Source organism: Petaurus breviceps, unplaced genomic scaffold (assembly GCF_028583685.1).
Source record: "Petaurus breviceps papuanus isolate PSGF00001 unplaced genomic scaffold, PetGlider_PUasm1.0 140, whole genome shotgun sequence".
In the NCBI taxonomy this organism is placed as follows: domain Eukaryota; kingdom Metazoa; phylum Chordata; class Mammalia; order Diprotodontia; family Petauridae; genus Petaurus; species Petaurus breviceps.
Genome location: NW_027185698.1, coordinates 50,791,134 through 50,805,228, shown reverse-complemented (window position 1 = coordinate 50,805,228; position 14,095 = coordinate 50,791,134). Strand labels below are relative to the sequence as shown.

At 38.8% G+C, this 14,095-nt stretch overlaps 1 protein-coding gene across 7 annotated transcripts in view; it reads left to right on the top strand.

Annotated features, from left to right (window-relative positions):
• The window catches only part of PPFIBP2 (PPFIA binding protein 2), a 196,053-nt gene that overhangs the window by 46,527 nt on the left and 135,431 nt on the right, over positions 1–14,095 (top strand). For all 7 annotated transcript variants that reach the window (XM_069072813.1, XM_069072803.1, XM_069072793.1 and 4 more), the window contains exon 2: positions 2,190–2,282. In XM_069072813.1, coding sequence (XP_068928914.1) covers positions 2,219–2,282 — 64 coding nt within the window. In that variant the 5' untranslated portion in view covers positions 2,190–2,218. The remainder of the gene's footprint in view (positions 1–2,189; positions 2,283–14,095) is intronic.

Genomic DNA, 14,095 nt, shown 5'->3' with positions numbered 1-14,095 from the left:
ATGATAAATATCACTTATCATTGTGGAAAATTCTAGAAACAAGGAATAATAGATAGTGAGAACTGCCAGAATTGTGAGAAACGCTGGGGAGTATGAATCAGAATGAAGAAAACAGAGCCAAAAGATTAATCTGGCACTAAAAATCAGCAAAGCTCAGACAAGTAGAAGAAGAGCTGTCCCAGCCTATAAAAGCTAAAAGACATGGTCTTCTTTTACTCTTGAGAAAGCAAAAAAAGTAGAAGGTGGCTATCAGTTGGAATCATATTTGGTGATTTTCAGGAAATGTATGGGGGTGGATGGCCATGATTGGGTGCTTGTTGGGAAATGCCTGTTGTATAAAAACAACAGAACGTTATCAATAAAAAAAAAACTAAAGTAAAGGAACAGTATCTAAACAATATACAAGAAAATGTCTTTTAAAAAGCTCTTTAAGGCCAGATATCATAAAATAAAGGAATACTGTAAATTGAGAAACTAATTTTAAGGCCCCTAAGTGGTGCGGTGAATAGAGCGCTGGGCCTGGAATTGGGAAGGTTCAGCTTTCCAAGTTCAAGTCTGGCCTCAGACACTTACTAGCTGTGAGACCCTGGGTAAATCATTTAGCCCTGCTTGCCTCAGTTTCCTTATCTGTAAAATAATCTGGAAAAGGAAATGGTAAACGCACTCCAGTATCTTTGCCAAGGAAATTCCAAATGGGGTTACAAAGAGTCAGACATGACTAAAGTGATCGAACAGAACAAAATGGATATTATAGGTATTGTGGAGGGAGTGCTGGACTCGAGTCAGGAAGATCTGGGTTCAAGTCTACCTCAAATTATTAGTAGCCTGGGGTGAGTCATTTTAACCCCTCTTAATCTCTATTTCTCCAACTACAAAATAGACAGAAAAATAGCACCTCCCTCACAGGACCATAAAGATCAATTGATATACTTTTGCGTCTTAAAACATTATAGGGCACCAACACTACTGTTATTATCCCCATTTTACAGACATAGGAAAACCGAGGCTCAGAGGCTTGCTCATGATCACAAGGCTGTTGTACAGTATGGGGAGTCAGAGGGTCTGGATCCAAACCCCTGCTCTCAGCACCTGTGTGACCTTGGACAAGTTCCCTGACCTTCCTGACCTGTTTCATCTTCTTAAAATGAGAGGATCAGATTGGATGGTTTCTGATACTTTAAGTCTGTGATAATGATTATCATAGACATGACTAATATAGCATCTTAAGGTCTGCAAAGTATTTTACATATATAATGTATAATAGCTATTTATAGCTATTATAATAACAACATATTATATGTAATAATATATAATAGTATATAATATAATAATTGATATGCAATTAATTAGTTTAATTATATATAATATATGATTTATTTATAATATATAATAATTAGTAATATAGTAAATAATAATAGCTATATATTGCTTTTAGATTTATAAAGCATTTTAGAAGGTTACCTCATTTCAGCCTCATAACAACTTGGTGAGGTAGGTGCTGTTATTATCCCCATTATAAAGATGAGGAAACTGATTTAAGTGACTTGCCCAGGGTCACATAGCTAATAAGTGTCTGAAGCAGGATTTGAATTTGGGTCTCCCTAACTCCAAGTCCAGCAGTCTGTTTATTGTACTATTTAGCTGCTTTCTAAGGATCAAAGATGGGATTTGATTCCAGGTCTTTCTGACTTCCAAGTATATTAATTTTGTCTACCAATGATATTTGCACTTATTCACAGTCATCATAGAAATTTTAGTCCAGTTTGCCCAGAAATATGACAGGTTGGAATGCCAGGCAAAAGAGTATCTCATATATATGTATATATTTGTGTAGTATACACACACACACACATATGCATGTATATACACATATAACCTATATACATATACATGCATGCACACATGTGTATGTGTGCAAATACACACATGTGCACTTACTGTGTTTGCATGTTATCTCTCCCAGTAGCAGATGAAGAGAGCAGAAGCTGCTTAATTTATGTCTTTTTTTCCCCCATCCTTAGGGATTAGCACAGTGCTTGTACACAGTAAACATTTAATAAATGCTCGTTGCCTGAGTAATTGGTCATTCACAATGTAGATGATGTTTAAGGCCTGAAATGCGAACTCGTCCAAGTGGGCTTTGGAGTTTTATGCCAATTATATCTTCATTCAATGCTCTGTTTTTTCAGAAATAAGAGGAAGAAACTGAAAAGCGGCCATGGCGTCAGATGCTAGTCACATGCTGGAGGCTGCCCTGGAGCAGATGGATGGGATTATTGCAGGTAGGGTTGCTTTTGAATCGAAATAGCTGTACGTGTATCATTTCCGAAATGCTTAAAATGTTTTCTCACAAGCATGAAGTATGGCTAATTTTGAGGCATTTCTAACAATGATGATGATGTATCCGAGAAGCACTGTGGCACTGTGGATGGAGAGCTGGCTTTGAAATCAGGAAGACTTCAGTTCAAATCTTGTCTCTTGATACATGCTGTCTGTGTGACCCTGGGCAAGTCATTTAACTTCGGTGCTCCAAGCAACTTTTTAAGACCATAAACTGCAGACCTGCATTAATAGAGGGATCATTGTTACAGGAAGTTCCCTATCAATGAAATCTTAGATCAGGGCCAAAAAAAAAGTAATGTATTTAAAAACACTAGTTTTCTGTTAAAGGAAACATGGAGCAGTGGAAATTAAGTGCTGAGGGCATAGCACATATTCAGAATCCTGAATTCTAAATTGCGGTTGATGTCGCAATCTAGTGACAATGATCTGTTTGAATTCATTAGCTTATGTTTTAGTGGGTGGGGAAAGTCATCCTGCAAGTTCTCTGTCTGCCCAGCTTTGGGCATTTTCTTTGCCTCATTTTGTTTCCACTTTTAGCCAACTGTTGGTTGGAATCTATATTTGGCAGCCTGTTCCTTCATTCACCAGTTAGGCCTTTGATATAGAGATTTGTTAGACAGGGAAAAAACACCCTTATCTGTAGAAATGCTTATCATTTTATTGATTTCTCAGATCAATTGATTCTCTAGGTTGAGGCCTACCCAGAACACTCTTCATGTTTCAAGCCTTTTATTTTATTTTATTTTGCTTTTTGGAGGGGGGAAGGCAGGGCACTTAGAATGAAGTGATTTGCCAAAAGTCACACGGCTAGTAAGTGTTAAGTGTCTGAGGCCGAATTTGAACTCAGGTCCTCCTGACTCCAGGGCCAGTGCTCTATCAAGCCTTTTAGAAAATGTTTCTGAAACTTAGGAGTCTGTACAAAGCAATGAACAAGTGAACACAGTAGAATCTCCTACTTTTAATCAGAGTATCTGGAAGCTGGACATGGCCTTTGAGAGCATCTAGTCTGAGGTTCTTAACATGGGGTTCATGGACCCCCTAGGGGTCTATGGGTACATTTCAGGGGATCTGTGAACTTTCATGGGAAGGGAAAAGAATCTCGTTTTTATTTCAATATAATTGATTCCCCTTTTTCATTTAAATACATTATTCTGAGAAGCATTAGTCATAAGTTAAACAAGATTGCCAAAAGGCTCCATGATGCTAAAAAAGGTTAAGAGCCCCTGATTCAGTCCAACCCCCTCATTTTACATATGAGGAAGCTGAGGAAAGGGAAAGGGAAGTGACTTTGGATCATAGGATTACATAGAATTAGAGCTAGAAGGAACCATAGAGGTCATCTAGTCCACCAGCTTTGTTTAACAGATAAGGAAACTGAGTCACAGGGAGGTTAAGATCACCCAAGTAGCAAGTAACAAAGCCAAGGTTTGAACTCAGGCCTTCTTACTCTAAATGCATTGTTCTCTCTGCTATACTGCATAACAGAGGTCACACATTTAGTAGCAGAACTGTGCTTAAAACAACCTGGATCTCAAAATTTCTGGTCCTGTCTTCCACTCTACCACTGTTATTGATACCGTTTGCTGGGTTTATTGGGAATGTGCAGACACTCTGATGATTTGTGTGGGCTTATTTTATATCTTGCAATTTTGCTGAAAGTTAATTGATTTAATTAGTTTGCTGTCTGGCGTTTATGTCTTCATCTTTTTCTTTTGCTAAGGATTTAGTGAATAATCAATATTCATTGATTGATTACGTTTTAGTTTTGGACTAGATGACCTGTGAGTTCCTTTCACTTCTGAAATTTCATATTATGTTAAGTCAGTACATCTCTCACCTTTTTTTGATCACCTATATAATTTCCTGTTTTTATTTTATACTTCTGGATAGCTTTGTGGTTGGGCAGCTCCATCTTGTATCAAACCAAAATCAGCCTCTCTCGTAGCATCTTCATATTGCCCTTAGCTTTATGTTTTGAGACCAAACAAAACAAGCTTCAGAACTCCTTTATCAAGGCTTTGGACCCCTAGAGAACATCCCAGGAATGGGGGCTTCTTGGTCTTTTATGTAATTAGTTTGAGGGTATCAAGATCATCCTATCTTTCTAGAATTATCTGACAAGGTCGCTGACACTTGATCCTTATTCCAAATTCTCAGAATATACAATATTAATAGGATTATTATTTTGAAGGCAAGAATTGCACTGAGTAATCTACTCTTGCTAAACAGGAAATGTCCATCAGTCATCTAACATTTATTAAGCACCAGGCCATGCACTCTGTTAAGCACCAGGGATACCAAGAAATGCAAAAAAAAAGTTTCCTGCCCTCAAGGAGCTTAATCACAATCTAATGGTGAGACAACATCTAAACATCTCTGTATATACTAGATATGTACAGGACAAATTGGAGATAATCAACAGAGAGAAGGCATTAGAATTCAGGAGGACTGGGAAATTAATGAGAATGGAATTGTTGACTCTCTACCTGAGAATACAGAACATTAAGAATGGGGGGGTTGATTTCTCTGGTTTTGTAGACAGACACTGTTTTCCTGCTTGTGTGATCTGGCCCTCTTCAACTGTTGGAAGCAAGCAGGAGCCCCGTTTTCCCTTTGCTCAGTCCACACAGTGTCTTTTTACTCAAACACACATTTCACCCACAGTGGAATCTAGAAGCTAATATTTCATGAGGAAACTTGAATTGCACTCACCCAATCCTTCTCCCTCTCAATACTGCTTCATTGGTGATCTCATCAGCTCTGTGTATTTAATGATCATCTCCATATGGGTTGGTGACTCTCATATCTACTGTAACCTCTTTGCTGATGTACAATTTCACATTTCCAACCCCCTTTCAGAATTTTGAATGTGATGTCTAGTGGACATTTTAAATTCAACATGTCCAAAACTGAATTCATTGTCTTCTTCCCTAAATTCCCCTTCCCTAACCTCTTAGGCTTCTTCCATGTTACTGTAGAGGACACCACCATCCTCCCAGTATATTAGGAATAAAATTAGCAGTACCAGATCTTAAATTGTCTTCTAAGGCAGTAATTATCAAAGCTTTCTGGCACTGGCTAAGAAGTAGAAAGTTAGATCAATGGAATAGACCTACAATTTACAGCAACAAATAAATTTGTATTTGGCATATAAGATTTTGGGATAAGAATTCATTATTTGGTTAAAAAAAATTGTAGGGAAAACTAGAAAGCAGTATGGCAGAAATGGGGCATAGAACAAGATCATAAACCATTTCCCAAGATAAGGTCAAAATGGATACATGACCTAGATATAAAGAGAGAAATTACAAGAAATTGAAAGAACACAGAACATATTGCTATCAGACTTATGGATAGGCAAACAATTTATGAATAAACGAGATAAAGAGCACAGTTCAGTATAAAATGGTTAATTTTGATTAAATTAAATTAGAAAGTTCTTGTACAAATAAAACAAATGTAGCCAAGATCAGAAGGAAAGCAGAAAATTGGGGGGAAATTTCTATAGACAGTTTATCAGATAAAAGTCTCATATCTAAATATATAAAGCACTTGGTCAAATCTATAAGAATATAAGTCATTCCCCAGTTGATAAATGGTCAAAGGATATGAACAGGCAGTTTTCCAATGAAGAAATCAAAATAATTTATAATTGAATAAAAATGCTCTAAATCATTATTGATTAGAGCCAGGGTAGGGAACTCATGGCCTTGAGGACACATGTGGCCCCCTAGATCCTCAAGTGTGGCCCTTTCACTAAAAATTAATTAAAACTAAGGCCTTGTGATTTCTTTAAATTCTTTAATTTCCCAATAGCTTGATAAAAGAAGTGATGCATTTATAAGACCAACTTCCTTATCACAATTATTAAAATATTTTCAGACCATTCTTGTAATTCTTAATATAGTTTAAATATGTGTACCATAATTTTAAAATAAGTCCTTAATTGATATGTAGTTTTTGTTGTATCTTCATGTCAGTGAATCATCACTATCTTCAGTATTTAAATTGGTTCACCATATTCAATATTGAAATTGGTTTTCTGCCCATGTTTTTGTCTTAACCCTGGATAAAGTTTTAATTCCAAGATTTCTTCAGTATCACATTCGAGTTGTAATCATTCATGAAAGTATATCCTAACACTTAAATGTGTTTATACTCAATGAACATTTTTCAAAAGAATCCGGCTAGGTGGTGTAGTGAATAGAGCACCACCCCTGGAGTCAGGAGGACGTGAGTTCAAATCCGGCCTCAGACACTTAACACAAAAACTAGCCGTGTAACTCTGGGCAAGTCACTTAACCCCAGTTGCTCTCCAAAAAGCAAAATATATAAAATTTAATAGCATTTCCTTCAACCTAAAGGGTCCACTAAAGTCCAAAATTTGCCAATGACAGTATAGTAGGAGATGCACTAGACTGGATGCCAGAAGACCTGCACTGTGTATATCTGCCCACAAACTAGCCAGGTGATACTGGATCAGTCATTTTAAAAGACTTGTGAAAGATCGTCTTGTTGTTCATACATTTGCTTCTGATTTAACACTCTGAGGCTTTGTGTTTTACCTGGTCCTTCTCTCATCTTTTTTTAATCTGATCTTTATAATTTATATATCACTATATATATCTTTATATTTTACTAGCTCTGAATCAAGTGTAGAAATCTTCTTGTCAGTTGCTCCTGCTCTGCCATCAACTGTGCTAATGCCGCCTGTTGAGTTGGGTGGTGGCACCTTGGGCTTTGCTTTGCTGAAGAAGCAATTCGTTTTTTCAGCTACAGAGTGGTTCTTCTCATTCCACTCTTCATTATTTCAAGAAAGTCTTTCCAAGTTTCCATTTTAGGAAAAAATCAACCAGCTCAGCCTTTCTCATGGCATAGTAGTATTCCATCACAATCATATACCACACCTTGTCTCGCCATTCTCCAGTTGACAGGAATCCCCTTAATTTCCAGTTTTTTTGCCACTACAAAGACAGCTGCTATAAATATTTTAGAACATATAAGTTCTTTTCCTTTTTTCCACAATCACCTTGGGAAACAGACCTAATAGTGCTATTGCTGGGTCTAAGGGTACACACAGTTTTATAACTCTTTGGGCATAATTTCCAGATGCTCTTCAAAATGATTGGATCAGTCATAGTAGCAGAACTATGCTTGAACCAACCGTGATCCTAGGATTTCTGGCCCTGAACCTTTGACATTCCCCTACCTCCCACGTTACCTCAACTGTTCTTTGAGAGAGTATGGAAGCTTGGGGGAGGGGAGAACCTCTTGGAATTACTAGTCTCTCAGTTAATTATTTTAATGGCTATATTTAGGCAACAGGCCTATCTGCCTAGCATGGTTCTTTACCTGGTGACAGTTTACCCAAATTATAAGTAGAGCATTTAAGAAAAAAAAGCTTAGCCACTTGCGAACCTAAACCTAAAAACAGCAATGAATGTCATACCATTTTAAGATGTAATATATTTTAGTTTTCTCTATGATTTAAAGCGAGAACCTTGTGGAGACAGAGCCAAGAAGAATAAAATAATTCATTGAATAGTTGAATAAATTCCACTTATAAAACATTCCAGTGCAATATGGCCATCCAAGCTGGGCAGGGCCATAAATTCCCCAGTTGATCCTGCATACCAGTACTAGATTGGGCAATGCTTGAAAAATGTGTGTGTGTGTGTTCGTGTATATATTTCACTGTTTGTATATAAGTATATAGAGAGTTCACTAGCAAGATATATGTGTGTGTGTGTGTGTATATATATATATATATAAAACCTCACTATGTATATGTATGTATGTATGTGTGTGTTTTTTTCATGTTGCGCTGATTTGTTTCATATCAACCTTCCCTCCTTGTTGAACACATAGTATGAACAAAAATATAGTTTGGGCCTTTAAGTGGTAATTGTATTATATTGTTGTTTCTGTGTAATGGTTCACCAAGGGCTAAGTTCATAGCATCATGTTTGATTAAAAGCCAGCATTATTGGGGATCTTTAGGCCAAGTGCTGTGAAAAACATCAGATTGGGTATGTGACTCCCTAGGTTCCAGTACAGATAATACCACAAATGTGGACAAGTCCCTTTTCCACTCTGGGCCTCAGTTTTTTTCTCTGTAAAATGCAGGTGCTGGAGAAGATAAGTTCTATGCATTCTTCCAGATCTAAAACTTCACTCTTCAGGTGTTGGGTGGGGTGGAGGAAGGGGCAGTAGAGAGGAAGAGAGGCATAGGAATGTGAAACTGTTAGGGATTATCTGTGGATTTCAGTCATCAGTCCCGGTCCTGCTAAGTACTACTGCTGTGACCTTGGAGAAGGTATTCCACCTTTCTAGTCCTTGATTTTCTCATCTGTAAAATGAGGGGGTTGGACCAGGTTATTAAGTCCTTGAAAAAAAAAATCCTATTGTTCATAAAACGTAATTTGGCCTTTCATATTCAGGGTTCACTACTTTAAAAAAAAAGCAGGTTGGGACACTTGACTGACCACCTGTCATGTAAAGAATAGTAGAATTCAAAGCATCTTGGTGTTAGAAGAGACTCCAGGGTCACCGAGGCTGACCCACACCTGAACCCAGATTGCCTTCCTGATATTCCTGCCAATTGACAAGACCTCGCCATCTCCCAAGGCAGGCCATTCTACCTCAGGGTAGCTCCAGGACTAAAGTTTTTCTTATCCTCAAGCCCCTGTGCAGCTTTAAGCCATTTCCAACCTCAGTGAGTGGATATAACAACTGCAGCAGTTCTTCCCTAGGAAAGGGAAGTCAATTAATTAATTAATTGACTGATTGATTAATAAAGCATTTATTAAGAACTTACTATGTGTAAAACACTCTGCTGAGTGCTGTGGATGCAAATAGAAAAACAAGCCAGCCCCTTCTCTCCAGGAGCTCACATTCTCCTAGGGAAGACAACACATAGGAAGGTTTCAGCTGTAAATCTGATGGAAAGGACCCCTGCTCTTTAGGGTGCAGTGGGGCAAAGCAGATGGTAGTGCCTCTCCTTTAATGACATTCCCACCGGTAAAAATCATCTAAGTTTCTGACATTAAACCATTCTTCATTGCCTAGGACTTTGGTTGCAAGAACATTCTTTTCTGGGGTCTTCAAGTAGCTGTGGTTATGGCACCCAAAAGAATATTATTTGCCAGACTTCTTGCAGTCCAGGAGAACCCTCCCCTCCCTCATTCTGAGCATGGTGACATTTCTAAGGCAGTCTTGTATCTTGTTAGTGTTTGGGGCTTCCATATAACACTCTTGACCCGTGTAGACCTTATAATCCATTCAAAATCTTTTTCTACCCCAGGTCTTATTTCACCATATCTGTCTCCACCCCTCTCCCTGTGTCATGCTGTATTTGTGCAGATGAATGTTGGAACCCATGTGTAAAACTTTATGTTTATTGCCTATTAAATTTCATCCTATTAAATTTGACTTACCATTCTATCCTGTCCAAATATGTTTTGGATCCTGCCTCAGTCATTCAGCAATATTAGCTATTCCTCCCAAAAATATTTTCTGCAAATTTGACAGGCATGTTATCTAAGCCTTCATCTGTCACTGATGAGAAATTTGATCTTTATAGGACCAAGGACAGATGCCTGAACTACACTGGAGACTTCCCTCCACAGTTCCATCAAATTATCAGTGACTTCTTTTTAGGTCCAGTCATTGTACCATTTCTGAATTCAGCTAACTGTAATATTATATAACCCAGACCTGTCCACTTTGTCTACAAGAATAACATGAGAGACTTTGTCAAATGACTTACTGAAATCTAGGTAAAATTTATCTACACAGCATTCCTCTGATCTGCCAGGCTAGTAACCCTGTCAAAAAAGGAAATGAAGTTAGCTTGGCATGGCCTGTTCTTGATAAAGCCTGTTGTCTTTTGGTGACCAGTGTTTCCCTTTCTCCATCTGCATGCCTTGAATAGTAACATATTCTAAGATTTTGCCAATAATCAAAGTCAAATGTTGGCCACCCTCCTATGGGATGAAAAATTTTAAGAATAAATCATGTCCTTTGTCATTTGAAAGTGCATCTCTTCAACAAAAAAATTAGAAAAGCATTAAGGAAGAATCTAAAAATGTATATATGCTAGCTTTGTCCAAATTTCCTCATCTAGAACCTTGTCTATGGGTAGGTACAGTTTGATTTCTTTAGAGGTGTAGTGATAGATGTCAATCTTTATTAGGAAGAGCCTTGTGCAAAACATCTACTAAGTAAAATTATATTCAGTGGGCTCAGACAAAGAAATTGGAGGTGCTAGAAAGAATCAAGGGCTACCTGTACAAGTTACTGGGGATGGAATATTTAACACACTAGATAACAGTCAGGCTCCTAAAAGATGTTTTCAGGGGACAACATTGAGTTGAATCTAATTAGATGAAATTTAATAGGGATAAATTAAAGACTCAAAAATTTAATTTCACCAGAATGAGATGGGTGTGGCAAATAGCAATTGATCAGAAAAAAAAAGGAAGTTTTTAGTGGACTTTAGAGTCAACCGTGTGCTATGGAAGACGTATCCACTAATTGCTAACTCAGTCTTGGGCAGTGTTAAGAGACTCAGCTTTCAGAAATAAGGAGATAAGTGAAGCATTGAGTTTAGTTCTGGGCACAGTAATTTAGAAAGGACATTGATTAGTTGGACTGAAGCCAGAGGAGGACAGCCAGCATGGTAAAGAGCCTTGAGTCAATGACAATTTGCTCTGGAGAAAGCTCCATTTGGTGCAGTGGATTCTAGGAGTGGTACGTGACCGCCATCTTTAAGATTTTTGACAAGCTGTCATATAGAAGCAGCATGAGATTTATTTTGTTTTCCAAAGGCAGAACCAGGAGCAGGCTGGGAAGCTGCAAACAGGCACATTTAAACATATAAGGAAATGCTTCCAGCAGTGAGAACTGTCCAGAAGTGCAATGGGTTACCTGAGAGATAGTGAGTGGCTCGCCCAACCCTGGAGGTCTTCAGCAGAGGCTAGATGGCCACTAGCAAGTTCTGTTGTGGTGAGAATTCTTTTTCTGATATGGGTTGTATTTGATGGCTGCTTCAAATCGCTTCCAACTGTAAGATTCTGATATGGGAGAGAATACGATCAAGGAGAGAAGTATAGGCAGTGGTCTTAGTGAATGGCAGGCATTTCATCTTTGGTGGGCCCTACATAGAGTAGGTACTTAATAAATGTTGTTTAAATTTCATACAATTTTGTTCCCAGAGAGATGGCAGACAGAAGAGGGTACTAAGGTTGTGAGGGGTTTTGAGGAATGGAGGAGAGAGGCTGGGGGCATTCACATCACGATTTTTACAGTGAAACAAAATGGCATAATATGTAATATATACTATGTAATAATATATATTCTTGGGTTAGAGTCATACCTCTGCAGCTTAACTTGGACTTGAGCAAATTATATAAATTCTCCAGGCCTCAGTTTCCTTTTCTGTAAAGCGGGCCACTGTACTAGATGTCCTCTGAAGGTCCTTTTCCAATCTGAATCTGTGATCTTATAAGGCCATGTCTTCTGTGTAAATTTGGAAGATGGTGTGGGACTGGTAGCGAGAAGAGTAGGAGAAGAAAAATTAAAATGACTCTATGGTCAACGAAAGTAGGAGTTAATTAAGTAGGAGTCAGTCTAAAGGATAGAAGGATTTCCAAATAGTAGCTGGGAAGAGCTGACATTATGAAGTCCTTGTAGAAGACATGACTTTTGCCAGTGAAAGAATAGAAGTGGAGAAGACTAAAGAGTAGGGGTTTCTTGGAGATAAGGACTCTTAGGTCAGGAGCAGAAGGATGGTCACGGTGGAGTAAATGTTCCTATGGTGGTGGGTTGTGACAGATTACAGTGACAAACTGTGGCATGAAGGCTGGGTACACAGGCAGGCAAAGCCAGAGTAGTAGGGAAATAGATTAGGAATTTAGGATTGGGTTGAGATACTTAAGGTGGGAAAAGAGATTTAGTGAGAATGAGACAGTGGGAAAGGGAAAGGATGGTGCCATTGAAGAGTGGAAGTTCATGTTGTGCTTCTTGGAGAAGTCCCTAACAAATGTGAGATGATGAGGTCTTAAGGTATGGCCATATTGGCATATGTCTGAAGTGTCATGGGAAGATGGTCATTAGCGTCTTAGTACAGTGGAAAGATTTTGGAATCCCAGGACGTGGGGTCAAACCCTGCTTCTGTCATTTGTTTCCTTACTGACTTCTGGGATGTGGTTCCCATTTTTCATCTGTTAAATAAAGGAATTGGCCTGGCTGGCCACCCAGGTCCCCTCCAGCTCTGAGCCTGTGATCCTGTGAGATCCAGTTGTTGTTTATCAAGGGGCTGATTCAAGTCCCAAAGAACCATCGTGGCAGAAAATGGGTTGGATCAGACCAGACCAAAGCAGGCTGGAATGAAGCTGTCGAGGATTAGAATGCAGGGTTCTTCCCAGGACAAAGCAAAAAGGCTGTTTCAGGTTTTGGCAACAGAATCTATGTTTGTTCGGTAAGTTGCTGAGGTCTCCCTCTGGCTACTGTTCCAAGAAAACATAAACTCCTGACATTTCCCTTTCTGTATTAAAATGATAGTTATCTGCAGCTCGAACTTCCTCTCTACATTACATTTGTTTATTGAAAAAATAGCTTGGCCACGTAGTATGAGTGACATTTTTGATATGTTGATTAGTTAGATTAAATATTTCTTTTTTCTATTTCTATTTTTTTTTAATTCTTTGTTATAATACATAGCTCTCTGGGTGGGATGCCATAGGAAATACAGGTGATTTTAAAATAAAAGTTACCAGTTAACCATTTTGAAAATAACATTTTTTTAAATTTGGAGAAAAATCAAACTAATTCAGGGTATTTTCTTCAGGATTGGGGCATTCTCAGTGTTCATTTCTCTGCTGCAGTCTGTAGTCTGGGTCATGGCAACCAGTCTCCCTTCCAGTGCTGGATTGCCAAGTAGGCCCTAACTCTGCATCAAGCACCAGCTCAAACTTGACCTGGCCTCAGATCACATGCCCCATGTTTTGCCTAGTTCTATCTTAATAAGTTCTCTGCCCTTTGATTCCCTCTCTTCCTGGTTTCCTTAAAGACATTAAACTATAATGAAGAGTCTTGAGGTGGTGTGATGTATGCCAGGAGAGATGTACCAGTGTCAGCCCACTCTGCCGATCCACATCCCCTCTTCAGACCTCAGTTTCCCCATCTGAACAATTGAAAGGTTTGATTAAATGATCTTTAAGGCCCCTTCTAGCTTTGACAGTTTGACTGTTACCTGATCCAGGTTGCCTGAATAATATTCACATGGGAAGGAAAAAAAGAAGATGCCACATAAAGTCAATGTTTTAAGTTGCTATCCTTCCCTTATCTGTGGTTTTCTTTCCTATTAACTGTGCTTCTTTGAAAATAAAGGCTGCCTAGAAATCCCAAACGTTTCTTTGGGTCAAAGGGTCAGTGAATGTATTGGCTGCTTAATCCCAGCTCATCATATCTGGAGAGCAAGGGTCAAAGGCTGGACTGTCCTTGGCCACGCTGAATGGCTTACAGAGCCAGTGTTGATAAAAATGACTGGCAAAGACTCAAAGCCTAGATTTGGGGGAAGGGGCGGGACGGCTCAGGGGGGTTGTGTTTAAAATGGGAAAGGAGGACGCTGGTTCCCGGGGCTGAAGCAATCAGGGGTACCAGCTGTTAGGATCCAAACTGTTAAAAATGTGTACCTTGCTCTTCCAGAAGGGTGTGTGTGTGTGTGTGTGTGTGTGTGTGTGTGTGTGTG